The sequence below is a fragment of the Emys orbicularis genome, chromosome 4 (assembly GCF_028017835.1).
Source record: "Emys orbicularis isolate rEmyOrb1 chromosome 4, rEmyOrb1.hap1, whole genome shotgun sequence".
In the NCBI taxonomy this organism is placed as follows: Eukaryota; Metazoa; Chordata; order Testudines; family Emydidae; genus Emys; species Emys orbicularis.
This window is the reverse complement of record NC_088686.1, coordinates 18240952-18267690: the sequence shown is the minus strand read 5'-3', so window position 1 is coordinate 18267690 and position 26739 is coordinate 18240952. Positions and strand designations below refer to the sequence as shown.

At 43.3% G+C, this 26739-nt stretch overlaps 1 protein-coding gene across 1 annotated transcript in view; it reads right to left on the bottom strand.

Annotated features, from left to right (window-relative positions):
- Positions 1-26739, bottom strand: part of JAG2 (jagged canonical Notch ligand 2) — a 107735-nt gene that overhangs the window by 21170 nt on the left and 59826 nt on the right. Inside the window, exons 6-12 of the mRNA XM_065402579.1 lie at positions 7123-7253; positions 6563-6682; positions 4077-4190; positions 2550-2663; positions 1794-1907; positions 1181-1227; positions 670-843 (exon numbers count right to left, since the gene is read on the bottom strand). Of these exons, the coding sequence (XP_065258651.1) occupies positions 670-843; positions 1181-1227; positions 1794-1907; positions 2550-2663; positions 4077-4190; positions 6563-6682; positions 7123-7253 (814 nt within the window). The remainder of the gene's footprint in view (positions 1-669; positions 844-1180; positions 1228-1793; positions 1908-2549; positions 2664-4076; positions 4191-6562; positions 6683-7122; positions 7254-26739) is intronic.

Below are 26739 nucleotides of genomic sequence, written 5' to 3'. Positions count from 1 at the left end.
GGTAGTAGAAAAACTGTCTAACTATAAGGATAGTGAAGCTCTGGAATAGGCCTCCAATGAATGTTGTGGAACCCCCATGATTGGTGCTTTTTAAAAAATATGCTGACAAACACCTGTCAGGGATGATCGAGGTTTACTTGGGTCCTGCCTCAGCGCAGGGGGCTGGACTTGATGACCTCCAGCTCTACATTTCTATAATTCTATGAAACAAACACCTACCCACATGCTTATCTTTAAGCACATAGTCCCAGTGAAGTCAAAAGGGACTACTCATAAGTAAGTTTAAGAACAGGCTTAAGTGTCTGCAGGATCAGGCTTAAATACATATGTTTTAGTATATCAAAAGAGCAGGAGGTCTTCAAAAAAATTCAGAGCAAAATTGTTAGACTTGTTTTAAGATTCATTATTTCTTAAACACTTAGAAAGATTCACCAATACATGTGCTTACAATGCTTTACAGTTACACGCATTAGGCTGTAGCTTTAAATGTTACAGCCACTATACCACTCACTGTACAACAAATTTGCTTACTTGATACTCTGTGTGAATAACAGCTGCATTAATCTGTAATGCTCTGGCCTTGGGCTGCTCTAATTTAAACTTGAGATACGTTTTTTTCCCGAACTCAATCCATCAAAGCTATTACAGCAATTTCAACATCACTCTCACCTCACAGAAAGCTCCTGCAAAGCCCTGCTGACATAGACAACGGAATCCATTGACCAGGTCCTCACAGCGTCCTCCATTTTGACATGGATTGCTTGCACATTCATTTATTTCTATCTCACAGTTTTTCCCTTGATAACCATGAGGGCATAAGCAATGGTAACCATTCACTTCATCCTACATAGAGGGGGAGGAAAGGGCAAGATTGGAAAGAAATTTTTATTGTAAAGTATGGTGTACCTCAGATTTTCAAGATTGAGCTTGAGTACTGTATTTACAAACAGCATCAGCAGCAGACAGATTTTGGCTCCATTAAAAGATATAAATCAAACTCATGAATTAAGCAATACACAAGCAGTTTGTCTCTCCTCCTGCTTCTTATTGAACTAATCTGTAGATACACATATTGCATACAAGTGCTAATTAACATGAATTCTGATTTAAGATTTTAAAGATGAGCACCTTTTCCCTTACAAAAGTTAATGTGATTAATATATTTTACAAAAAAGATTACCTTACAAGTCCCTCCATGTTCACATTGTCCATGACAGTCATTAATATCTATTGAAAAAAATATACAAAGACATTAAGATTTACAGCAGAAGTTGGACCCCTTGAAGTCTAAGGGTCCAGAATATAATTTTAAAAAGTCAGTACTAATTATTTTGAGGGAAGGATTTTGACAGGATTCTTAGGGGTAAATAGGTTTAATTTTTGACTGCCTTAAAACTCATTCATGTTTAAATCAGAATACAAACTGAAGTATCATATCAATTACGTTCATTATTTGATACAATATTCTTCTAAGGTAGAACAGAAAGATTGTATTTTAACCTATATCATCCAGTATATGGTGTGTTTGTATGTTTATAGTTTTAGTCCAATTCCACAGCGGAAATCAAATGCTTTAGATCCAATAAATAAAGCATTTCTATAGACTTCAATATGCACTCCGTTTACTTTGCCAAAAGTTAGGAAAGCTACAGAGACATTTTGAAACAGCATAAAAGTTCTTTTCCCTTCAGTCACTTAGAACTATGCTACCATTATGTGTGATGCTCTTTAAAAAAGAACCAAGTTATCCTGGGGTTGATATATATACACACACTAAAAGAAGAAATACTAACTGATATGACAATTTACTCCTTTCCATCCTGGAATGCAGTCACAGTAATATCCACCAATGAGATTTTTGCAAGAGTAAGCATTAAGACAGGGTTTCCCCTCACACTCATTAGCATCTGTGAAACAAGATAAAAGAAAGAAGAGAATAAAGAACAAACCCAGAAACAGATCCCCTTGGCACCAAGCAAAGCCTCCATGCAATCCAAGCACCAGTTACAAGAAACAGTAGAATTTTACTTATGTATGCCACAAAAACAATCTTTATATTGTAGCTTTTCAATGCAAATTCATTTACATTCTTTTACATGCCAAATAAAAGAAACATCTTCCCCTTAGACAAATCTCACAGATAGTGTTAGTTATGGAAGTGAGAGAAGGCTTTTCCCTGAGTAAATTACTGTCACGCTAATTATAAATCAGCCATTGCCACCATTAAGAAGGAGCTACCATCACCACTATTGTATTTTGAAACAGAAAAGTAAACAGGCATCCTCGAATATCTGTTACAATTGTATGTAGGTCTGGGCTTAGATGCTTATAGGTACTAGTGTTTGCTTTTCATGTCCAGTTTTGCTACCAAAACTATTAAGCAGGAACCAAGACATCAAGAGTAAATGACCCATATCTTACAAGTTCACTGAAATATCTACCCTGACATAATAGAGCTGAATACAAAAAACCCTTAAAAAAAAACCAACCCAATGAGTAAATGCAAAGTGTGGAATTGTCTTCAAGAGCCATAAAAAGCAATTACTTACCAAGCTGGCAGGTTGCTCCAATCCACTGTTGTGGACATATACACTCAAAGCCATTAACACGATCAACACAGGTCCCTCCACGAGCACAAGGGTTAGACTCACATTCGTCAATATCTGTAAAATGAAAAGGTAGCCGATATAAAACAGTTTTGAAAAGTATGAATTGAGTTTTTTTCCAAAAGGGAGCAGGGGATTTAGTCACACATCTTAAGTGAACAGTGTGGATAAATCCTCTGCACTGCCTAGAAAATCTCAAACTTTGTTCTTATTTAACCTCAATGTGAAAAAAGTTTCAGGACTTTCTATTTGTGATCTAGGACACCTCAATATTGTGACATACGGCAATTTTTTTTGGTTTTGGTAGTATACTGTTCTGTATTTTCCCACTATATCCCAATAAAACTAAAATCTCTTTGGGGACTGAAGCCTGCCATTTAAACACAGTTCTCCCACTGTACAGTGCTGTGTACACCATTGTTTATAAATTTATGATTCCCAAAAATTTTAGGAAGATCTCTGCCCTCGTAAAGTAAAAAGATTCACTGAATCTACTAGCACAGATTAAAAGGTTTAGGTACTCCTTCACAGGTTGCCTTCAGTTAAAGCAAACCAAACCAAACCAAACATTCCCTAAGGCAGATGAACTAGTACACTCTACCCACAATGAATTGGTTAATTCCACATATTCCAACTAAAAAGGCTTTCAGATCGCTAATATGAAGTCAGCAACAAGACATACTCTGCTCTTAAGTTAGTTTAAGTGGTGCTCCTGTGGGGTTATGGAGTTAAAACATCACTAATTAGCAACCCATATAGGATGGAGTACAAAATATTTACATATAAATTATAAGTTAAGCAGTTTGAAGAGAAACACTTCATAACATTTATTGCAATGTGGGAAGATTGATTTATTTAGGTGCCAGGAAACTTGGGGCATAACATACATACACTGTTACATAAAGCGGGTAGTTAGACTTAGGGTTTGTCCCCTCTCTCTCTCACACACACACACACACACACACTGCTGCAGCAGTGCCGCTGTATCACTTTTGTGAAGACGCTACTATGCTGCTGGGAGCTTCTCCTGTCGGCATAGATAAGCCACCTCTGCAAGAGGTCCTAGCTATGTTGACGGGAGAAGCTCTCCTGTTGAATAGCACTGTCTACCCTGGGGGGTTAGAAGGGTATAACTATGTCGATCAGCCATGCAGATCTTTCACACCCATGAAGTTTGTATGCAAGTCTGATGTACGTTTGTAATGTAAACATGTCCTTAGTTAGACTTTTGTTAACTTTTAGTCCTATGCTGCAAAAATAGCTGCTTCTTTCAATGCCTTCCTGTTTTTCTAAGTAACTCAAGAACAATACCATAGAAATACATGATAAAACAGTTTGGAATTCACAACTACTGAACAAAGATCAACTGGTACAGCATGTTACCCACTTTATCACGTAGAAGGCTTATTCAGCAAAGTGTATAACAATCCTTCAAGCCCAATATGCTAAAATCAGCTGAATTGTACCTACCAACAGCACACGTTGGTCCGCTCCACCCTGACGGACAATGGCATTTGAAGCCCGATGAAATTTCATGGCAGCTTCCACCATTAGCACAAGGGTTTGATACACATGCATGCTCAGCTAAAAGAGAAAAGGAAGTCTTCCTAAGTAGAATGATTACACAGGAACACCTCAACCAGGGTCTAAGATTATTTTTATTGCACACCTTCTAGTCAAAACTAACTCACTAGCCAGAGGAAACATAAAAAGGAAGGATGCCTGCACAGATGGGAAGCTCAGGCTCTTCCATCCTTACCTGCTGTGATGGGAAGGGTGCTAGATTCCTATCAGGGGACTGAACCTGGACCCTGCTCAGGGGCACCATCTTTCATACCAGCCTCTCACCTCCTATAACTGCTAGGAAGCAAAAGGGAGACCAACTAATGTCTCAGAACCACCCGACACTTGGAGATATCTCCACTAACCTATTTCTCCCTGCCACTCCCTCCACAGCCTCTGCTTTTTGACCTTTCACTTCTGAACTGCTCCAGTGCCTTTCTCTACTGATAAACAGCAACAGTTCAAGTGAGAAAGGTCTCATTTACAGAGTAATTTCACTCTGCTGTTGTTCTTTGGGAATTATTTTGGGGAGTCCGATGGCCGGTAATATACAGGAGGTCAGACTAAATGATCACAGTGCTCTCTTCTGGCCTTGGAACCTATAAAGTACAGCTGCCTGCAAACTCAGGACAGCAATGCACTGGATTATTTTTGGAAGGTTTTTCACAACCAGAGAAATAGTTGTTTTAAAATCAAGTTAAACTCTGGATCATTTAGGTCAGGGGTCGGCAAGTGGTGTTCCGAGTCTTCATTTATTCACTCTAATTTAAGGTTTCGTGTGCCAGTAATACATTTAAACGTTTTTAGAAGGTCTCTTTCTAGAAGTCTATAATATATAACTAAACTATTGTTGTATGTAAAGTAAATAAGGTTTTTAAAATGTTTAAGAAGCTTCATTTAAAATTAAATTAAAATGCAGAGCCCCCTGGATCGCTGGCCAGGACTCGGGCAGTGAGAGTGCCACTGAAAATCAGCTCGCATGCCGCCTTCTAATTGAGATTAGATGCTGGAGTAGCAATGGGAAGCTCCAGTGGTGAACACTGGAGGTTAGCAGTGGAACAACAGCTGAAGTGAGATTTTTGAAGGGGTTTAGAATGTTTGGCAACAAAAAGAAGAAGAGGTCTACAGAGTGGTCTGAAGAATTCAGTGAGCAGAGTGATAGCCCATCAATTAAAATGGGCAGGGACAAGAGTACAGGGGGCAATGGTAAGAACAAGAAATGAGATGTATACAGAAGATTCAAGGATAAACTGACCATAGTACAGTACAGTCTTGAACATGAACAGCCAAAAAGCCAGGGAAGATAGAATAAAGGAAAACATAGCATAGCTATGAAACTGTGGGAGAGGAAGTAATTTTCAGAGTGGAATCGGATAGGCTCAGAGCTGCGAGACTGACATCAGGGAGGCTAGAGGGGTAGAGATTGCAATAGAATTATGCTTGAAAAACTCTTCTATGCTCCCATGAACATAGTTTTGTAACTAACTCCATAGCAGGCCTTGAGCAGAGTTTTCAAACATAGTTTAACCCTGCTGAATGGGATCCAAACTGTGATATACCTTTGTGGGAAATGCTGTTTCTTTCCTTCAAAGTGAGGGTCAGGAGACTAAGTGGCTAATTTTTGACTTTCTAAAAGTAATATTTTAAACAACAATATTTAAGTGCCCTCCTCCCTTTTCTTTGATCACAGTTAGAATACCTGCCCAGGTAGACGTCTACTTTACTACAGGGGTCAGAGCTAGAAGTGACTTTCACAAACACCTGTAGCATCCTTAAGATGATCCAGGTGTGTATGCGCACGTGTGCACAGGAGGAAGACAGGGAGAGAGTACAGCAGAAAAAGGTGCACATGCACCCCCTTCCCAAAATAGTATGGTACAGTTTAATATTGGGGGGAGGAAGGGGAGGCAGCATAAGAACAAAACAAAAAAACCCAAACAAACAAAAAGGTAAGAAAGGAGACACACTGGGCCTGATTCAATCTCCACTGCAGCCAGCGGAAGACTTTCCATTGTCCTCAGTAGTTTTTGGATTAGGCCTTTAAGAAGGAAGACAGCAGGTTGTTGCTACCCAGCTTCATCTGTACCCCTCCCTCCAAGGACCTGAATTTGCAGGTGGGTGGAGAAATCCTCTTCCTGCTTCCCAGAAAGGAAAAAAAAATGGGATTTTGGAAGGGATCTCTTGATGACTCCCTTTGAAAGGGAAGGCAGCTTTAAATATAAGAAATAATTCCTTCCTCTCTCCATATGTGGCTTAGATGGGGGAGATGTATCACTGCAGGGAAACCAGCAGGCTGCTTAGAACACCACCAAGAGCACACAGCTTCCATTCCTCTCTACAACTGCTTAACATAGTTTCAAATTCAAGTAGATGCATGCAATGGTCATCAGTACCAATTTCACAATTCTTTCCAGAGTAACCATCTGGGCAAGCACAGTGATATTCATCTGGTTCGGTGTTCATACAGGTTCCGCCATTCAAGCATGGATGGTGATTTCCACAGTAGTTTAAATCTGGACACAGAAGAAAAGAAAATGCCAGTTGACAGGTGTAACATAAATCCCAAAGTTACTGTTTTAGTTCACAGTCAAGAGACTACAGGCAGACATACAACGCCTTCCTGGCTTGAATAACATTATGTCCTCCTCCCCCTTAATCCATTTTGACTTCAAGTCATCAATCACTAGCAAGCCTGTCATCCCATTGCTCTCCGTGGAATAAGAAAGGATGGACAAGAGACAACTGTATCAGTAAGAGGGTAAAATTTATCATTCCGAGCCCCTGGCTTTAAAATGTTTTATTCTTATGACGGTTGAGCAGTCATCTGCCACAAAAAAGATTAGTGACAGATGTGCTCAGATAACTGCACATTGCAAAAACAATTAATAAGTTACCAGTTATTATAATAATAAAGCAATTTTATTATTTTTTCCTGTAAATTAACATTAAGTACCTTTGTTACACAGCAGACCACCCCAGTTGGTTTCACAATTACACTGCCATGGTTCTTTACAGCTCCCATGAGCACAGCCTGGGTAGCGGACACACTCATCACAGAACTGTCCTTGCCAACCATAATGACACCTAAGAAGTAAGTGCACATGTTTAACGTGCTTAATTATCTGCAGCACAGGTATTCAGAGTGTTACATGTTGAACAATCCACTTGTTTTAAATAATGAATGATAAATGTAACAGAATATTGAAGTGTTATTCTCTTTTAGAACTTGTTCTGCAATTTGCCTAGTTGAAGAGTGGTATGCATCTTTACCATAATTCACTAGGAACAAGAAAGCAAACTCCCAAAATATCACAGTAACTTATTCTAAACAGTACGCACACATACATACCTGTTCTTTCACAAGAGATCCAGCCCCTACACAGTTAGAAATTATCATGCCTTACGGTAGTGTAAAAAGATGGGTTGCATAACCTATTAATTATTAGAAATGAAGACTGCAAATTCTTTTAGTGGACAAAGAGGCATACATTGTATTTTTGTTCTGTGAAGATGGCTGGTGAGAGATTAGCTAATTTGTTCTAGAGTACGACACTTATTTCAAGACCTGGGGGTGATCAAAGATGCAGCTGTCTTGTCAATTTTCTCCTGAGTTATTTTAAGAACTCTTTCTGCAGATTTAGTCTGTTATGTTCCCAGTGTTCTTTAGCAGCTTATTCTAGTGTCCTCCTTACTTGGAGGAGACAAAATAAAGTAATGAACACTTGAGAAATACACAAAAATTAAAGCAATTAACACTTGGTAACAAAACTTTAAACTAGGTTTCTTCAAAAATCTTTCCCTTCAGATTGGATTGTTTGTAACAATGCAGACATACTACAAGGCCAGAATTCTGTTAACAAAAATACCTGTGTGCTCTATAGGGAAGTTTTGTCTTACTCTTTAAAAAAAAAAAAAAAACTTAAGTCTCCAAACGGAAGTTATGGCTTTTTTAAGTCAGAAGGAAACTCTCTGAATTAGCATTAAAGAGACTGCCCCAAGAGAGCAGGTGTACTTATCTTAAATCTCCACCAACAAAAACAGCAAGAATTCCTTCCTTACCTCAGATACTCTCTTAAAAAGGACCATCTAAATCTTCCAATACAATCCTATCTGACAGTTAATTTAAACTGGTTGTCTGTTGAACTGGCTGTTAAATATGCTTCACTATATCCAGAAAGTCTCATTAGAAAAATCTCTGTTAGACTACATTGTATGGATATAATCCCCATATGCTCTGTGAGGGAGGAGTGCCAGCCAACAAAGCTACATTTTTCATATCAATGTCAGTGTCTCAGTATCAGTACCCCTTTGGAATGCAGTAAAAGAATGGCACTTACATTTGTAGCCATCTTGTGAGTGGAAGAGGAAAATCAAACAGGGAATCCCCATTCACTAGGGACTAATATATTAGACTGTTTAATAAGGGGTTGTGGTTTCTGAGACCATATGTTGGCAGCATGATAATGCTGTCCTCCGTGTTAATACCAACACAAACTACTCCTTGCTTAAAGCTCTGAATTTCTGCTCTTCTGTATTTAGTTACAAAGGTAGCTTTTTTGGTGTACTCACATATGTTTAGTGTCTCACTGGTAAACTTCTGGAACTATACTGTGCAAGTGACGGTGCTAGAGATTGCTCTGATACTTCCCTACTTACATTGTAATCCCCACAATTTGTAATTGTAAACTCAGTTATCTACTAATTTCAGGAGACAAAGTTTATTCAGATAATTAAAAGATTCAGATAAATGGGGGTTGCCAGGACTCTGTAGAATATACAAGCTCTATAGCAGTTCTCTCCTCCTGTGTTAATATGTTGTATAGTGAAATAAGATAAATATAATTAGAAAGCTAGTTCATACTAAAAATTCATCCTCTTTCCTCTGGGCAGTACCAGTTACATACCCACAGAGTACAGCTGTTTCCAATGCTAGGATACCTACTTCTAGTAAAGCATGCATGATTTCTTTAATGTTTTAAATTTTGGTAATACAATTCTGATATTTAAGTGCATTCTCAACACACTTCAGCTTCTGTAACTTGGTTCATTATTGCCAACACAAAATCGGTTTTAATCCAAAGAATAAATACCTACTGACAAATGTGGCATGTCAATGTGACTATGACAGGAAAGTGTGTTTCAGTAACTCCTATTTAAATGGGCTACGAGAAATTGTGATAGTGCTCTAGGAGCATGGAGAGGGCAATGTAAATTATCTTCTGAAAAATGGAATTAAAAAGTGGTTTTAGCCTCTGCTAGAACACACAAAAATGCTTATTTGGTAGGAAAGGGTTACTAGTTGTTCATGACATTAACTGTAAACTTTGTTTCCGGTATAAGTTGAGTTATCATAATAGCCCTAGGGAAATCATTTCTACAAGCTACCAGCAGTCCAACCAAAGGAACACTATGTTTACGAGTCAAAAGGTTACTATGTGGTAAACTGATCAGTCTTCAGTTTACAAGGAAGAATAAATTAGGATTTCCTCTCAAACAGGAAGTCTGGTCGCATCCTACATTAGCAGGTGCTAGAACAGCTTTAATTCCACTTCCTTCTTGAAAGATAACTTTTACATGGATCTCTGCTCACTCCTAGAGCAAAATGTGATAAAAAGAAAAACTTGTTCAACAGCTTGTGTATTGAAACTTGTGAGAAAATCATGTCAAAGCATTAAGGATAAGAACGTCAGTTCACCATGATAAAAAAAAAAAAGATTTAGAGAAGAGTGGAGTTATATTTAGAAAAAACAGAATTAATCTATTTCACCCCAGTAAACAAAGCCTAAAGAGAAGCTGTTTATGCAGCCAACAGTGGACTAGATTAAATTTCTGCCATTATGAATGGAAAAGCATACTTGAAGTCTCCATAATCCTAGGATTAATTTTGAACCCGATTATGAATATTGTAAACCATTTTTCCTATTTAAAGTGGAATTCACCCTGTACAACAACCTAGGCTCAGAAAATCCAAGATTCTTGATTGGGGTTAATTTCTTGTCCCTTTCTCCCTTCCCTTTTCTGCCAATTTTACTAGCACTAACTTTATGACCATGGCTATGCAAAAGCAAATCAGAGATAGCTTAATCTAAATTTCTGGGTTACTAACAGTACAAAGGAAGTTACCATAAATAGATTGTTCTAGTTTAGTGATTTCCTGAGGGAAGGTTGAAGCATACGCATCAAGTCTCAGATCAGACAGGTCCGCTACGTCAGGTTTAAGATCAACAAAGGAAGTGCAACAGGCACATATCGGAATGATCTTCAGTAATTTTAATTAAAAAGCCCATAAAAATAATGAACAGTTCTACAAACCTAGCTTAGCTGCTTTCAAAAGCAAATGAAAAGGGCTGCATTTTCTTTAGACTACAGAGGGATTGGTAACAATGGAAACCTACAGTTTAGATTAAGGCTGAAGTAGGCTACTTTAAAGAACAAAATATTAGCAAAACATGTAGGGACATCAAATTTCACAAACTAAATAAAGGTAACCAAAGGAAACAATTGTGCTGTAGATTACCACACATGCAGTTATTTTAAGATATATCAGCATGAATTGTATCATCAATATATTTAAGTTTGTATAAAATATTTGTTCAGATTAGAATAACAGACTATCAGGGTTGGAAGGGACCTCAGGAGGTTATCTAGTCCAACCCCTAACTACCACATTACTAGTAAGCGTGGCATGAAGTAGGTAAATGAGGATGTTACAACCAATACATTTGTAGAAATGCCGAGTCTGAGTGCATTAAGGCTCTGTGAAACAGCTGACACAAGGTCAAGATATCCCACAAGAGTCAATCAATAAAATAAATAAATAATAATAATAAAAATAGCATCTGGTACACACTGCAGCCCCAAATTGTATTCAGAAACAGCAGCAAAAAGCATTGAAAGGCAGTAACAGGTGACAATGTGGCTGAGATATGTTTCTTTAATTGGAGTTTTGATATTCTACTACAAAGAGATAGTTTTAAAAGTGTGAAGACTATACAAAGTTAAGACCCAATTTTTTCAAACCATCATTTATGGAAGAGGAGTATTTACCAAAACAAGACATTTAGTAACCATCATGCAGTTGAAGGGCCTGATCTGGCAAAGTGCCAAGATATGCTCAGTCTATTGACCTTAGTAGGGGTTAAGGGTTCTTGGCGCCTCTCTGATGGTGCTTGCATCTTGTATTATTGGGCCCTTAGTTTTCAAAACCAGATTCTAGGTTAAGCACATGGAATTATAAAGCTGCCTATGCATGATCCTGTTCACTTGGCTGTTTCATGTAAGTCTTTGCCATTTATTACATGTAATTTACTTTATTTTCACTTTTTCAACTTGTTCCACTTTAGCTTTTGAGAGGAAAAATGGATCTAGTTCAACACTCAGAAATAATACCACAAGTGTTTGCAAAGTAGACTCACTGAAGTCACTTGGATCTTATCCCCCTACCAAGACAATCAGGTTATCCCTACCGGTGTTTAAAATAGGCCAATAACTTTGAGGCTATAGAACAGCATATTGTACACTGGAATTAGTTAAATTATCAGTTTCTCCCCTAGCCAGGAAGTCAGGATTTAGCTGCACAGATCTTTCCCCATAAGAGAAGTAGCTGAGCTTAAGTTTCACTTGACAAAACTCGTAACATACGTTACTGTTGAACAAAACTAACATTCATGACCAGAGAGAAAAAGTGAGAGGTTAATATACATACACACATACATACACACACTTATTGGACCAACTTCTGTTGGCAAGAGACAAGCTTTCAAGTTACACAGAACTCTTCTTCAGGTCTGGGTGGCCAGAGCAGTGAAACTGACTTACGAAGAGGGACATCTTAATTTTGAGAGCTCCTCCCTTGCAGAAGCCAGGGGAGTGTTTCATATGTCAGACTGTCACATGAGTCAGACTCCATGCATAGGGTCCAGGGATAGCACCTTGACAGGAATCTCAACAACTGAAAGCAGCTGGGCTTAGAATTGCATATGGACCTCCCTTGGGGAGTCCAATTAATTTTTTGCATCTACTTTTGGCTAGTAGGCTTCATGTTCTGGCTAAATATGTCAAGTCCTGGTGGTAACAAATCTCTATTATCAATGTTCAAAACAAAGATGAGGAAAAAGGTATTTACACTCAGAGCTAAGGCCCACCTTAAAGGCTAATTGTCTCTAAAAGAAATTAACCACAAGTGGGTTGAATCTAGTGATCTTGAGTCCCACCACTTTGCTTTATTAGTCTCTCTTTAGGAAAGAGTAACATGGAATTGAATGGCTTAAACAACAACAACTACCACCACCACCACCCACACACTTTTTTGGGGCACAGATTTATGCCAATTTGCAGACCACACTTCTATAGACTGATAAAACGCCTCAATACAATATGCAGGATTCTTTCCTTATATCTGCACTAACAGGTACTTCTCCACTACAGTTATACTTCAATATCCCATTACCATGTATCCTGGCTGGCTGGGGAACATTAGGCTCCTACCACTCTTTTGGTTAAAGCAGTTCAAGGAAGCGGAAGGAACCTATGACGCTTCCAAAGGCTGAGCTGAAACACTTCAGCCAAAAATAAAAATCCTACATCCTGCAAGGCAGAAGCAAACATCACAACTGTGTCCTGTTACTCACATGTGTATTTTTTCCCCCTACAGAACCTTCCTGACAAATAATAAAACTCCTCCCGCACTTAGACTTCAATTAGAAATTTTAGCCAAAACATTCATGGCAGGAAAACAAAGCCAATCCATTGATGCTAATGACAGAAGCAAAATGCATCATTCAGTGGGTGGGAAAAAAATCCACAAAATTTTCTGATGACATACACAGGATGGTGTTGCATAAGCCAAAACAATAGTCATGTATAGTTATTTACTTTAAATAGGTATAAAGAGTCTGCTTAATTTAAGAGTTAAATTGTTATATATTAGGAGACAATGTGATCTAGTTACTAGAAGCGGACACTGAATTGGGGATCCACATTTTAAGACCTGTTATTGTACTAGCTCAATGAGGAGTGCTCAGTGATGTCTGCTCAGGTCTGTTAGAGGCTTTTCCCCTCCAGATCTTGGGGGCACTCATTGACTGATCCAAGAGGAAAAAAAAAAAAAAAAGCTTAACTTGGGCCTCCCTCGCCTTCTGAGTTCTTTTCCAGAAAGAATGCCAAACTGAACACTTCTCAGGAATAGGTCCTCTACCCCAAAACAGAAAAGGCATCTTGAGCGCCAGGCATGCAGCAGGGTAACCACATTAAAAGAGGAAAGTTTTGAAGCCTGGGGACTTTGCTTCAGTCATAGGTTCTAAACCCCCGTGTGAGGGAAGGCCCTAACACTTTTTTTTTAAAATTTTTTTTTTTTTTTTTATTACTGTTGTATTTGTATTAGCCAACAGCCTTTAAACAACTAATCCTAAAACTACACTAACTACAACTGTACTATTTACACTAGTACTAATTATACTGACACATATACACACACAAAGAGAGGACCTAAATTACATAGTGTGCAAAAAGCAGTGGACACTGCCAAGGGTTCCCTCTTATAACCACAGGCAGTAAGAAGGAAATGAGGAATGATTGGGCCCATCTGCTCTTTATCCCTCGGATAGGGGGAGCAAGTGTAGCTGGGGCACTGACACCACCCCAATAAACAATGCTGGCCAAAATCTCATTTCCAGTCCATTTGACTCAGTCTAAACATCCTCTATAGGACACGTTTTTCTTTATCTTTTATAAATGATTTTTTTTTTAAACAGATGCATGATATACACCTACCATAGTTCTATGCTGATTAAGTTTCATTTTAATAACATATTGAATATTGAGATTTGGCCCCTTTAAATTGTTTTTGAAGCAAGATTCTCTGTAAAAGCTTAAAATAAACAAAAGGAAAGTACACAAACTTTATACACAGCACTACCGTCCTGGCAAGATGGGAACAATGTAGCTCGGATACTAGAGATACCTGGAACTTCTCCAAACACGTGCCAAAGTGGATCATGAGGAAATGAGAGATTAAATTATTAAGTGTTCTGACAACTCGTTGAAAATGGTACCAAAAGACTCAGATCACCTATCTCGAAGAACTAGCCTTTAGGTTCCCCCATATCTATGGCCATCCAGGATCACTGTGGTGTGCAGGGCCCAGTTACTCTGAATAAGGTTACCTCAACAAATAACTAACTGTTACATCAAAGTTAACCCATTGCTGTGTAGCACAAACAATACAATCTAGTATTTAAGATCTGCTGTTGTCCAAAAACTGTGTAAAAAAACCACACACAACACACCCACACACACCAGAAAACAAATTGCCCCCACCATCTGAACTTTTAAGCAATGGTCTGTGATATGAATCAGTTCAAGGTACTGTGAAGTCACTGATCAGCAAGACCACTTAATCTGCAATTTAAGAAAAACCCAGTTTTTAAAACAGATTAGTGGTCCCAAATCTAGCTATTTTATCAGACAGACCGTTTTTAGCAGCTGATTCCTGTCTATACAAGAAGCAATTGGTTTGATATCAATGTCATTTTGCCTGTCATCTGAGCAAGCTTTTAGTTGTTGTTTCTTCTGAACTGACTCTGCAGTAAAATCACCCCCATATGAGGAAAACCATTTCTGAAGCACAGCATATTCCTTACCAAGTAGAATTCCTGCATATATGTTATACCCTATAAAATATTTTAAAATTGCTCAACTCCATGTTGACACTTATTCTAGAATGAGGTGCCAGCAGAATAACCACTTTCTCAAAAGAAGAAAATAAAAATCTGAAAAATCCGCTTCCTCACCCCCCAACCACAAGACACATCAGACCATTAGTTCGCAAGATAACTTTTTACAGGGGCTTGCTATAGGGGTTCCCAAAACAAGTTAAAATGAAGACCTGTATTTTTGTTTTCCTCCCTACCTTGCTAACCAGACAAAAAGATACATTGATAAATAGCTCAAGCAACACCAACAAAAGGACTTAAAAAAAAAAAAATCAGAGGCAAGAAAGCTTTCCAGCAGATAAGGATGACAGTCCTGCTGCTGCCAAAGGCATAACTGAGAATTTAGTTATTTACCAGCTGAATGGCTACATCAGACTGCTATGGTTCTAATGTCTGCCTCTACAGAAGCACTTAGTCCAAGGAATCACTTTGAATTACTTGATATCAAGAGTAAAAAAGGCAAAAAAACGACTTCAGTAAAAAGCTGTAATTAGGATCCTCACACTAAATCAGAGATGAAAAACAGAGTTTGCAATTTTTCTGTATGTAAAAACAATTGTGAAGTTTGAGAATAAGGCAAATCAGTTTATGAGCCAGACTACTGGCACCAGCAGACTTCCACGCCTCTCACACCCATTCGCCTTCCTCCCATTTTTCATTTCCCTTTAGAATTAGAAAGCAGTCATTGTTTTTACCTGTTAAATGAGGGTGGCAATAGTCCAAAAATCCAAAGAAGGAATTTAGATTATAATTCAATAGCTCCAAACACAATTATCCCAAGTACATCTAAACAGTCTTCCTTGCAAGGCTGTAAACAACAAAAGGTCACGCCTGCAAGCCTTGTTTGAAATTCACTCCACTTTTTTATAGAAATTTTCTACCATCTAGTCAAAGTGTTCTTTTCTAACGTACACCGATCTCTACCATGGCATGCAAGAATGAGGTACACTAAGTACCAACTGTGAGGTTGGCTTGTCCAATCAGTAACAAATCATTTATAGAAACATATTTTAAGACTTGTTGCATTAAATGGGAGATTTAGTGTCATCGTATTAACTTCTATAGATCAGTACAATATCTGATGGACATGCAGATCAAGGGCAACTGTTTTTTTTTTTTTAAAAAAACAGGGTATAAAAACTGTAGTATCGACCTACTAGTAAATCTTTGATACCTTAGTTGATTTTAACAGTCTCTCTACGTGCTAACCAATTTCATGGATTGGTGACATCAGTTGTAGGTATGAGGCAAGTCTCCAAAGAGGGCCAGATCTTTGGAATTTAATGAACCCTCCCTACACCCTCACCCCCCCCATCATATACATAAAATAAGCTTTCCAATGGTATGTTCAGAAGAAGAGCTGTCAAGTGGTGCTGTAAAACTGTAGGCGAGGTGAAACAATGGTATCCAAAATGAGAAAAGGTCATTTTTTGAAGTTCTAGAAATACTGCAACATGATTATGACTACAGTTTTTGCTATTTAAGTTAATTTCAAACACCTTAAGGTGCTGTAATACATCATAGTTTTGGCCAATAAACAAGTTTTTTTTGGTTTTGCACAGGCAAGATTTCCCCCCAGAAGCGATGAAGCTGTTTAACATACAGAAAACATGGCAAATATCTACATTTTGCAATATACTAACATGAAATGTTTCACATGGCATATTCTTAATTATCAAAGTATTTTACAAGGAAAACATTTTCTATACAGATGCTCCCCGGGTTACGCAAGAGCCGACTTACACAAATTCGCACTTACGGAAAAAGATCCATAAGCCAGAAATAGGATTTTCGAGTTGCAGAAATTTTTGTGTAACGTACCAGTATACGTTTCCGAGTTACGCAAGGCTTTCTGGAATGGAACGATTGCGTAAGTCGGGGGGCGTCTGTATTCCAATTGAAATTTGCTGACCAGATCAAGCTCACACTGAAGATTGTGCACCAGTAGCAATAGATTGCATGCCCATAGTTTGTACTGCACAGTGGGAAGATAAGATTCCATGCTGATGAACCAACAAGAATACCAGACACTCAATTAGGGCATCAGCTGGAAGAATCCATGAGCTAGGAGTATGCAACAAAGAAACCATGGTGTACATCAGAGATGCCATGGCTATTATACAAATGATGGCCAGAGAAATTCCACACATTTGATTAACTGGCTGCTGAGTACTTGAGGCAGGTCCTGAAAGATTTTGACAAAGCTAATTCTGTAATTGAAGTCTTTGACAGATATGACAAAGTAACCGAAAACTGCGGAAAGACCACGCCAGACAGGATCTAAAGCTGGCTACAAAAGATACCAGGTGATTGGTGGACGCCCTGTGCCTCCATGGAAAGAGTTCCTAAACATGGCATTCAACAAGCAGTCACTTGTAAAATTCCTTCATGAATATATGGTTTAAATGCACATGATAATGTAGGAGCACACCGAACACAAATACTCCTTGTAGCTGGAGGCTTTTCCAATTGTAAAGCAGCAAAGTCCATCAGTAGAGGTGCTGAAGAAGCCCAAGAAGGTACTCAACAGGAAGTGGTCATAAGGATGCTTCTGCATACTTTATGTGCAAGTATGGCTTTTGGGTCTCCTGGTACCAAAGGAACCATGGTAATTAGGTCATGTGATACACATGTTTTGGTCCTTGCTGTTCACTACTTTCCAAAAATGGAACACATACATAACATGGATTGAAACAGGTGCCATTACCAGCACAATGGACTTGCATCACTTCACATCTGTGCATGCAACTTGTGCAGCACTCACTCTTGACTTCTGTAACATGCTTCCTGCTGTACAAGTATTAACAGGATGTGACAGTTTTGACAACATTACAGAATTTTTTTTCACCAATATCAAATAGGGATGTCAAAGAGCCCACTGCTTCAGAGATCTTGCCAAACTGGGAGAGGGTGATGGATAAGCTGCAATTTCTGCAGCAAGGAAGTTGGTAGATGACTAGAGCAGGAAAGGAAAGGAGACCCACAGAAATCTGAATTGTTTGCGCCTCAATCTAGCCATCAACAAGGACAAGTCACTGGCCAAACGCTCACCATGTGAGGACAGTTTTGAAGACTATATCAAAAGAGCATCTTGGCAAAGACTGGGATATTTTCACACAGATAAATCATTGCAACATAGATGGAAAAGTGTGAGTGATGAACTACTTCATGTATTCTTCAAGGGCCCAATAGAATCTGAGTTTCTACAAGACTTTATTTGTGCCTGTACCAGTAGGGATCGCTGCACGATCAACTGTGTCTGTAGTCAGAACAATATTTCCTGCACAGAAATGTGTGTGCCAAGCAATAAAGACTTGGTAACTCAGCAGAGATCATAACGATGAACAAAATGACAATAATCATGGTGACTAGAAATGTCACTAATGTTATTACATTTCCAGGATACCTGTTCAAGTTTATTATTAGATTTTGTTTTACTCTTTAGTTTGTTATTGTGATGCTCTGAGGTCAAAGAAATCCAATTTTGTGTCTTGAAATAATACAGAGTCATTAAACAAACAAACAAATTAAAGTGGCCACTGAAATACTTGCATGTGTTGATGGTGTCATTGTTTATCTCCATTTCTATGGAAATGGCACCACTTGATAGCTCCACATCATACTGCATCTTATAGTAGACATAAGCAGCTTTCAAATGAGATGCATGTGGGTAGAGGGTACATTAAGACAACCAAATTGGTAGCGTTTGCCACTTTCTGTTGAGACCTTAGGTGTATTTTCACATCTGTCAAGAATCTGGCAGGTGGAATACAATCCAACTGTAGTATTTTTACACCTAAACTTTCTTCTGCTATCTTCTCTTCCAGCAAAAGAGAGGCTGCTGTTTAAACTTCCTGAATATATAGGAGTGACTAACTAGACAGAACAGAATAATGGGAAGAGCCTCTAGTCAGAGCCCTTAAAAGAAACTGGGATTCTACTTTTCTGAAATTTAACTCAACTGGGGTACCTTAGAAGAGCCATACGGATATCAAATATTAAGGAAACAGCTCTTCATGTTCTTTAGAAACCAAGGGTATATGTAACAGGATTCCCCCCTTTAGTTTTAAAGCTACCCCTTTAAAAATCCCCTTCAAAAGCATCTGGTCTCTCGGGAGCCTCAACCTAATCTTTAGGGTCCTATGCGTTCTCCCCCTTTGAATCTTTCAAAGGTATTTTCTTGCACTCTCTTCTGCTAGAACACATTTCTGTTAGCCTTTATTTGTTTCAGCAAGATGAGGGTACTTACACTACCTCTCCTACATGGTTACCTGTCTAGCTTTTCCCCCTCCTTGTAAAAAAAGGTATTAGCCTTAGGCAAAGCAAGGTATGTCTACACTAGCACTTTTTTTTGGTAAAACTTTTGTCGGTGAGGAGTGTGGGGGGGGGGGGGGGGGGAGAAGAAAATTACACCGCTGACCATAAGTTTCACCAACAAAAGTGCCAGCGTGGACAATGCTCTGCCGACACAGCGACCGCCGCTTGTTGAGGGGGAGGTAGTTATGCCAATGGGAGAGCTCTCTCCCATCGGCATAGAGCAGCTACATGTGAGACCTAGCCTAAGTTTGTCTTGTCTTTTCATCTCAATTAGTATTCCCTTAGATGCCTTCTCACATCCCACCACTACCTGGACATCAATAAAGCTCCGAAGATGCCCCACCCACCTGAAGCAAAATTCAGGAAAGTACTTGCTCAGTTTTCTTCAAGAGTTTTCACATTGGGGAACATTCCCAATATAAGCGGATGGTCATTTTCCCAAGTCAAAGTCATAGTCTGAACTGGTGGCAGTGAAGTCATAAATGCATTTTATAACATTGTATGCAGTGTTGTTGTAGCTGTGTTGATCCCAGGATATTAGGGATACAATATAGGTGAGGCAATATCTTTTATTGAACCAACTTCTGATGGAGACAAACACTTTTGAATTTATACAGAGCTCTTCTTCAGGTCTGAGAAAAGAACTCAGAGCATCACAGCTAAATACAAAGTGGAACAGATTCTTTAGCATAGGTAGTTAAAATATATTTCAAGGAACCCTTCAAGGTAAACAGCCTGTTAACACCTCTCCAGTCATAGGGGAGAAAAGGAAAAGAAAAAATTGGGGGGGGGGGGGGGGAGGGGCGAGTTTAGTAGGTTATATAATACCCTCCCCTCCCAAGCTTTTTTTCTTTGTATTCCACAAAACAGGAACTAACCTCAGTCAGCCAAGACTTTCATGTTGAGAGCTGCAAGATATTTTCTTAACAAATAAAGAATGTGTCTAATTAACAGAACTCAGTGTTTTGATAAGTTGGCAAGTAGTACATAATTACAGGAGAATAGACTGATGCTTATGCTTTGGCCACAAACATTTTTGAGTACTTGTACAAGCGGCAAGTTTTGAAGAGTTGGGACAAGTAGATTTACAAAGCCTGCTGCAATAAGGTAGCACTGGTTCTCTCTTGACCGACCCTGTTAAAAAACGGTTACTTACCTTCTGTAACTGTTGTTCTTCGAGATGTGTTGTTCACGTCCATTACACTTTAGGTGTGCGCGCGCCGCGTGCACGAACGTCGGAAACTTTTTCCCTCAGCGGCTCCCGTCGGGCCTGCAGGGTCTCCCCTCCCGCCAGAGCGGCGCCCCGCTCTAGCGTATATATATCCCTGCCGGCCCGACCCTCCCTCGGTTCCTTCTTGCCAGTGACTCCGACAGAGGGGAAGGAGGGTGGGAAGTGTAATGGACGTGAACAACACATCTCGAAGAACAACAGTTACAGAAGGTAAGCAACCGTTTTTTCTTCTTCGAGTGATTGTTCACGTCCATTACACATTAGGTGACTCACAAGCTTACCATTGGAGGAGGGTAGGAGTCAAGGAATAACTGATTGAAGCACAGCCCTGCCGACAACCGCATCCTCTCTGGTCTGATGGTGGATCGCGTAGTGGGCTGTGAACGTATGCACCGACGACCAGGTGGCTGCTTTGCAGATTTCCTGGAGCGGAACCTGTGCCAAGAAGGCCGCCGAGGACGCTTGGGCCCTAGTTGAGTGAGCCCTGATCTCCGGGGCTGGTACGTTGGCGAGCTCGTAGCACGTGCGTATGCAAAGCACAATCCATGCCGACAAGCGTTGCGTCAAAATAGGTTGGCCTCTCATTCGCTCCGCAACGGCAATAAACAGCTGAGTCGATTTGCGGAATGGCCTGGTGCGGTCTAGATAAAACGCCAAGGCCCGATGGACATCCAGGGTATGCAGGCTGCGGTGGCTGGGGTCCGTATGGGGCTTGGGGAAGAACACCGGTAAACAAATGTCCTGCCCCATATGAAAGTGCGTGACCACTTTTGGAAGGAATTTGGGGTGCGGCCTCAGTTGCACCATATCCTTATAAAAAACTGTATAAGGAGGTTCCGAAGGGAGGGCTCTCAATTCCGATACCCTCCTAGCCGATGTGATGGCCACGAGAAACGCTACCTTCCATGAGAGGTGCAGGAGGGAGCAAGAGGCTAGGGGTTCAAAGGGCGGCCCCATGAGCTTAGTGAGGACCAGGTTGAGGTTCCACGCGGGGACCGGTGGGCGCGAGTAGGGAAACACCCTCTCCAACCCCTTGAGGAATCGGACTACTGTGGGGTTGGAGAACACCGAAACCCCCAACTCCCCAGGGTGGAACGCCGATATGGCAGCCAGATGCACCTTAATTGAGGCGGGGGCGAGCCCTTGATGCTTGAGGTGTAGCAAGTAGTCTAGAATTGATGGGATTGAGGCCTGCAGAGGCTGGATGTGGTGAGGCTCACACCAGTGGGAGAACCGTTTCCATTTGGCAAGGTAGGTCGCTCTTGTGGAGGGCTTTCTACTACCAAGGAGGACTTGCTGGACCTCATGAGAGCACCCGTGCTCCCTATCGTTTAGCCAGAGAGAAACCACGCCGTGAGATGCAGCGACGGTAGGTTCGGGTGGAGCAGGCGACCTCGGTCTTGTGTGATGAGGTCGTGATGGAGGGGGAGGGTTATCGGAGTGGACACGGACAGTTCCAACAGGGACATGAACCAGTGCTGACGTGGCCACGCCAGGGCAATAAGGATGACTGTCGCCTTGTCCCTGCGGGTTTTGAGGAGGACCCTGTGGATGAGCGGGAATGGGGGGAAGGCATACCCCAGGCTCCCGCCCCACGGGATTGCGAAGGCATCTGCCAATGAGCCCGGACTGCAGTTCTGGAATGAACAAAACTGGGGGCATTGGCTGTTGTCCTCGGTGGCGAAGAGATCCACCTGGGGAAACCCCCACCTCCGGAAGATTGAACGCAGGACGTCCTGCTTCAACGTCCACTCGTGCATGAGAGAGGACCGGCCTGCTAGTCCGTTTTGGACCCCAGGGAGATATGTCGCTAGTAAGTGGACTGAATGGGCTATGCAAAAGTCCCAGAGGCAGAGTGCCTCGTGACAGAGGGGAGAGGACCAGGACCCGCCCTGTTTGTTTATGTAGAACATGGCGGTAGTGTTGTCCGTCAGAACCGACACGCTGTGGCCTCTTATGGTAGCGTGAAAGGTTTGGCAGGCGAGGCGAACCGCCCTTAGCTCCTTCAGGTTGATATGAAGCAACTTTTCTTCCCTGGACCACAAGCCCTGAGTGCGCAGGTCCCCCAGGTGCGCCCCCCAACCCAGGTCAGACGCGTCTGTTACTAACGTCAGAACGGGCTGTGGGGCAGCGAAAGGGACTCCCGCGCAAACCTGCTGCCGATCGAGCCACCAACGGAGAGCGTTCGACACCCGAGCCGGGATAGTCACGACCAGGTCTAAGGGGTCTCTGTTGGGGCGATATGCTTGGGCCAGCCACAACTGCAGCGGCCTGAGTCTGAGGCGGGTGTGTCCGACTACGTGGGTGCAGGCCGCCATGTGCCCCAAGAGTTGTAAGCAACATCTGGCCGTGGTCGTGGGGAATTGCTGGATGGAGCTCATGGCCTTCTGAATGGCCAGGAACCTCGACACGGGGAGACTCGCCCGTGCCGCCACGGAGTCCAGGACTGCCCCTATGAAGTCCAGTCTCTGCGTAGGGACCAGTGATGACTTGGGTACATTGACCAGTAGACCGAGTTCGTGGAACACCTGTAGCGTCAATGCCACATGGGAGCGAACCTCGGCCTCCGACCGGCCCGCTAGGAGCCAGTCGTCCAGGTATGGGTAGATGCGCATCCTTCTTTTTCGAAGAAAAGCTGCTACCACGGACATGCATTTCGTGAATACGCGCGGGGCTGTTGCCAGGCCGAAGGGCAAAACTGTAAATTGGAAATGGCGCTGGCTGACAGTGAAGCGCAGGAACCGCCAGTGGGCCGGTCGGATAGCGATGTGAAAATAGGCATCTTTCATATCGAGGGCAGCGTACCAATCCCCCGGATCCAGGGATGGAATGATGGTACCAAGGGAGACCATACGGAAACGTGGTTTGAGCAAGTATTTGTTTAGCTTGCGTAGGTCCAGAATAGGACGAAGGCCCCCTTTTGCTTTGGGAATGAGGAAGTATCTTGAATAGAACCCTTTCCCTTTGAGGTCCGGAGGAACCTCTTCCACCGCTCCTACTGTGAGGAGGGCTTGCACCTCTTGCAAGAGGAGTTGCTCGTGAGAGGGGTCCCTGAAGAGGGACGGGGTTGGGGGGTGGGAGGGAGGGGGCGAGGAGAACTGAAGGGTGTATCCTGCCTCCACCGTGCGTAGGACCCAGCGGTCCGATGTTATACGTGACCAAGCACGGTAAAAACGGGACAGGCGGTCCCTGAAACACAGGGGGGGGGGGGATCCGGAACAGAGGTTGGTACACTGTCCTCGATCGCAGCTTCAAAACCCTTGTTTGTTTCTCGGCTGCGGTTTGTTTTGGCCCTGATTTTGGCCTTGGTTGGGCGTGTTGTTGCGTCTACGCCTGTTATCCCTGCCCCTCCTGCGGTACGGCTCCTGTCTAGGACGAGGGTGGTACTGCCTCTGCGGAGGTTGGGGCTTGAAGGGCTTCCTCTGCGTCACTGGGGTGTGCATCCCCAACGACTTGAGGGTAGCTCGAGAGTCCTTAAGGCTGTGTAGTCTGGCATCCGTTTGGTCCGAAAACAAGCCTGAACCCTCGAACGGAAGGTCTTGGAGGGTGTTTTGCACCTCTGGGGGAAGGCCGGAAGCCTGCAGCCATCCCGAGCGTCTCATTACCACTCCTGACGCAATTGTCCTAGCGGCTGCGTCAGCGGAGTCAAGTGAGGCCTGTAAGGAGGTTTTGGCCACCGCCTTCCCTTCGTCTACTAAGGCAGCAAACTCGGGTTGTGAGCCCTGAGGCAAGGCTTCCTTGAACTTGGACACCGATGCCCAGGAGTTGAAATTGTGCCTGTTCAGGATCGCTTGTTGGTTCGCGATCCGCAGCTGGAGGCCTCCGGACGAGTAGACCTTTCTCCCAAATAAGTCCAAGCGTTTTGCCTCCTTGGCCTTGGGGGCCGGGGCCTGTTGGCCATGTCGCTCCCGTTCGTTGACCGCGGAGACGACCAGCGAACATGGGGTTGGGTGGGAGAATAGGAAATCAAACCCCTTGGATGGGGCGAAGTATTTCCTCTCTACGCCCTTTGCCGTAGGCGCCGCGGAGGCTGGTGTTTGCCATACGGTCTTGTAATTAGATTGGACCGTTTTTATGAGCGGGAGCGCAATCCTGGAGGGGCCTTCCGGGCTTAGAATGTCGACCATAGGGTCTTCCTGCTCTACGGTTTCCTCTGCCTGCAACCCCAAATTGAGGGCTACTCGGCGGAGCAGGTCCTGGTGTGCCCGATGGTCAATCGGGGGAGGACCGGACACTGTTGTGCCCGCCACGGCTTCGTCTGGTGAGGAGGAGTTGGTCATGGCCTTTTGTGCGTCCTCTTCTTCCTGTAACTCCTCATCAGCAGGGCGCTCCTCCGGAGTGCGTTCTCTGACGTGGGCCTGAGATGGTGCCGGGCTCGGTGCCGAGTCGGCCCTTTCCCTTTCTGGCGGCCTGGATACCGTGGACTCCCTGCGGGAGGGTGGGCGCCACCGTGGGGAGCGGGACCGGTGTCCTGAGGGGCCCGATCTCGAGGTTCTGGACGGGGAGCCTTGTTGATGGTAGGCCCAAGGGGTCCAGGATGGCCATTGCCCTGGGTGGCCCCACTGTTGCCAAGAGGCTTCGTGCTCCCTACTGGCCTGCGCTCTGTGGGCATATTTGCTGGAATGGCCCGAGTCCACCTCCGAAACTATGGACGGTGATCTAGAGGGCCACGGCGGTGCCGTGGGGCGGTGCCGGTCCGGGGTTGGAGAGCGGTGCCTTCGTGACCGGGAGTAGCGCCGTGCCAACCTGGACCTGGATCGGTACCGGTGGCCCCGGGACTGGGAGCGGCTGCGGGAGGACGGTCTCAGGGATCGCGCGACCGAAACGTCCCGGTGCCTGCTCGAGCAGGGCTGCTGGGCCGGTGCCTCGCGTCTGCTGGGGCCCGACGGTTGTGCGGCCCGCTGCGCGGAGGGAAGCCGGGAGTCCACCGAGGCGGAGCTCGACCGGGATTGGCGCCGCGAACGGTGCCGAGATGTTCCAACAGTTCCTCCAGCCCTTCCTCCTCACTCGACGCGCCTATCCCGGGGCTCGACGGGCCTTTCGGCGCCAGAGCCACTGGCACCGGGATCTGTGTTGGGACCGCAACGGCTTTAGTGGCACTTGCGGTCTTCACGGGCGCTACCCTCTTGTGCGGGGAACGTCCTCGGGCCTTGGGTTGGCCCTTCGGCTTAGCCGGCGAAGAGGACCGGTGCCGGGGGTGTTCCCTCCGAGCCGGTGCCATAGGCTTAGGTTGCCCCGCCGGCATCGGATCCCGAACCGATGCCGGGGCACTCCGCACCGAGGTTGACGGTGCCGTAGAAGTGGAGGGCTGTAACGCCGACTCCATGAGCAGCTGCTTAAGGCGAAAGTCTCTCTCTTTCTTAGTCCTGGGCTTGAAAGCCTTACAGATCTTGCAGCGCTCCTTTTGGTGTGCTTCCCCCAGGCAACGGAGACACGATTCGTGTGGATCACTCAATGGCATAGGCTTGCGGCACGTGGCACAAGCCTTGAAGCCTTGGGCGTGCGGCATGCCCCGCCGCCCAGGGCCGGTGCCGGGGTTAGCCAAACACCTAACACAAAGAGTTTAAGCCTTTGTAAAGAACTGATAACTGCTAGCTTAACACTAACTACTAACGAACTGATAACTGTAACACTAATTACTATGCTAAGGGACACTCTCAGATGAGAGACAGAGTTGTTCCAACGTCGCCACGGACGGTAAGAAGGAACTGAGGGAGGGTCGGGCCGGCAGGGATATATATACGCTAGAGCGGGGCGCCGCTCTGGCGGGAGGGGAGACCCTGCAGGCCCAACGGGAGCCGCTGAGGGGAAAAGTTTCCGACGTTCGTGCACGCGGCGCGCGCACACCTAAAGTGTAATGGACGTGAACAATCACTCGAAGAAGAACAGATGTTAGAACTCCTGCATGGAAGTGATAACCAATTCATGTCCACTGTGGCAGGCACTACCTGTTCACCTTCCCTTTATTTTCAGAGTGAAGTTACGTGGTTCAACCCAGAGGGAAACAGAGTCTGGGACATACCTGCAAGAAACCCTAAGAACAGGCCTGGCTGGGGGTAGAATGCATAGGCGGTGTTTTATTTAGTGTTATCTCAATTGAAAAATATGACCTCAAGAAAAGGGTTGAATTTGGCATGATCCAGAATGTACCTTTTGTGCTGGAGTTGGGAAAATACCATCTACCCAATACAACCCATTCTTTAAAACATAAATAAATAAAAACCAATTGAAATGAAAGACTGTCTCTGTTTTTTCAGAAGACCTGGATGAGACCTATGGGAGACCTAGAAATATTCAAAGTTAGAGCAGG